The sequence below is a fragment of the Asparagus officinalis genome, unplaced genomic scaffold (assembly GCF_001876935.1).
Source record: "Asparagus officinalis unplaced genomic scaffold, Aspof.V1 AsparagusV1_Un115, whole genome shotgun sequence".
Taxonomy (NCBI): Eukaryota; Viridiplantae; Streptophyta; class Magnoliopsida; order Asparagales; family Asparagaceae; genus Asparagus; species Asparagus officinalis.
The window spans coordinates 58,572-60,603 of NW_017972381.1; the positions used below are offsets into that span (position 1 = coordinate 58,572).

The window sequence follows — 2,032 nt, forward strand, 5'->3', positions numbered from 1 at the left end:
GGTGTCATTTTTCATCTATAAATAACATATCATACTTCAAGAAACATACATCTTCTTCATTTGTGTTATAGATGACTTCAAATCAACGAAGTTCTTCATACACAAATGCTGAAGACTCACACCTCTGCCATGTATATCTTGACATTTCCCAAAATCCGATCATAGGTATAAACCAATCTAAGGATCAATTTTGGTCTCGAGTTGAGAGTGATTATCATAGCTCAATGCCTGCTTTTATCACTCAAGGTCGACCCAGAAGATCTTTGTAATGTTGAATGCAAACTCTCCTAACTGCTATTGGCAAAATGAGGGGATGTGTAAGACAGGTTGAAAATTTAAATCCAAGCGGTGCTTCTGAACAAGATATTGTAAGTGTTATTTGTTACAAATATTTTTGAGATTTAATTTATGATTGAATTTTAATTTTATATATTTATATCATTTTGCAGTTCAATCGGGCTAAAGTGTTGTTTGCTCAGGATAAGAATTATAAGAAGGGATTCAAATTCGATCATGTATGGCCCATCTTGAAAGATATCGAAAAATTTGCAGATGTTAATGCTGGAATTCAAGTGGGACGTATGCAACATGGTAACTTTGCATCATCACAATCAGAGTACTCTCCCACTTCAGACTCTCCCACACAAGCATCTCCTGGACTGGCTTCATTCGATTTTAATATGAATGACAATGATTTTGGTGGTACTTCAACTGAAAGACCTATAGGGGTACGGAAAGCAAAATTTAAAAAGAGAAATGATGAAGAAAGTTCTAAGTTTATGGAGTATATGAAAGAAGAGAATCAAAAAATGCTTGCAATTATGGAAAAAAATAATGCTGATAGGCAACTAAATTATGAAATCCAAATGTTACGAGCTCAAACTGCAGCCAAAAAAGTGGACGTGGAAGAATTACGAGAAGAAAATTTAATTTTACTGAAAGATTTGACACAAGTAACTGATCCAAAACTACATGAGTTTCTTGTACAAGAACAATCAAGAATTATGCATAAAAGAACTAAACAATGTGAAGGATCTCAAAATACCGGTTCTGGTATTTTTGCCCAATATTTTGAGCATCTTCGTCCTTCTGATGATAATTTCCCAGAATACTAAAATGTTGTTTTAGTTTATGTTCAATGTTCTATTTTCCTTTAATTTTAATGTATTGCAATTAGTGTTAATTTCCAATGTTGTTCTAGTTTATGTTCAATGTTCTATTTGGTTCTAGTATTATGAAATTTTAAGTGTTTGGATTAAACTATCTATTTTTTCCATTGTTGAATTTTATTTTAATAATTATTTTATAATCTAATTTTATTATAATAGTTCATATCAAAATAATTAAAAAAATAAAAGCTACCATGAAATATTTTGATCATGAATAAAAAGAGAAACATTAAAAACCAACAAAATAATAATGATGGGATGAAGTCCGGTTGGAGAAGCTCTGAGGGTCGCTCCTCTCAGCACTCAGAGACCGCTAGATTTGATTGCGATGAGAGGGATCTTGTACCTTCTCTACCGTGTAAAACACCGTCATACGTACAGTCTATTTTCTTAACAGCCAGACAATTTTTGTGATTCATTAATATTTACTATTTTCTTATATGATTGACGTTCTTTCACTTTCTATTATTTTTCTTGTAGTTTGGGAAAACCCTAGTGAGATTATTAGCTCTAGGATGCTATTTATAGTGTTTAGGGAAGCAAAAAAAAATTGTTCCTACTCGATGTGAGACTAAACAAAAGTAAACACTACTCTCAACAGCTACTCTCAACACTCCCGCTCAAGCTGAGCATACATATCGTACATGCCTAGCTTGTTACAAATAAAATTCACTCATGTTCTCCCAAGAGATTTAGTGAGAATATATGCAAGCTGATGGTCTAATGGTATGTACTTGGCTCTAATGATTCTATTCTCCAACTTCTCACGAATCAAGTGACAATCAATCTCTATGTGCTTTTTCCTCTCATGAAACATCGAGTTCTGAGCTATGTAAATGGTAGCCTTGTTATCTTCATATAAG

The 2,032-nt window shown here is 32.8% G+C and overlaps 1 protein-coding gene across 1 annotated transcript; it reads left to right on the top strand.

Moving 5' to 3' along the window:
* Positions 1-275: 275 nt before the first annotated feature.
* Positions 276-1,115, top strand: LOC109827300. Its single transcript, XM_020394294.1, has 2 exons — positions 276-368; positions 450-1,115. The coding sequence occupies exons 1-2, from the start codon at positions 276-278 to the stop codon at positions 1,113-1,115; spliced, it is 759 nt and encodes a 252-aa protein (XP_020249883.1).
* The last annotated feature ends 917 nt before the right edge of the window (positions 1,116-2,032 follow it).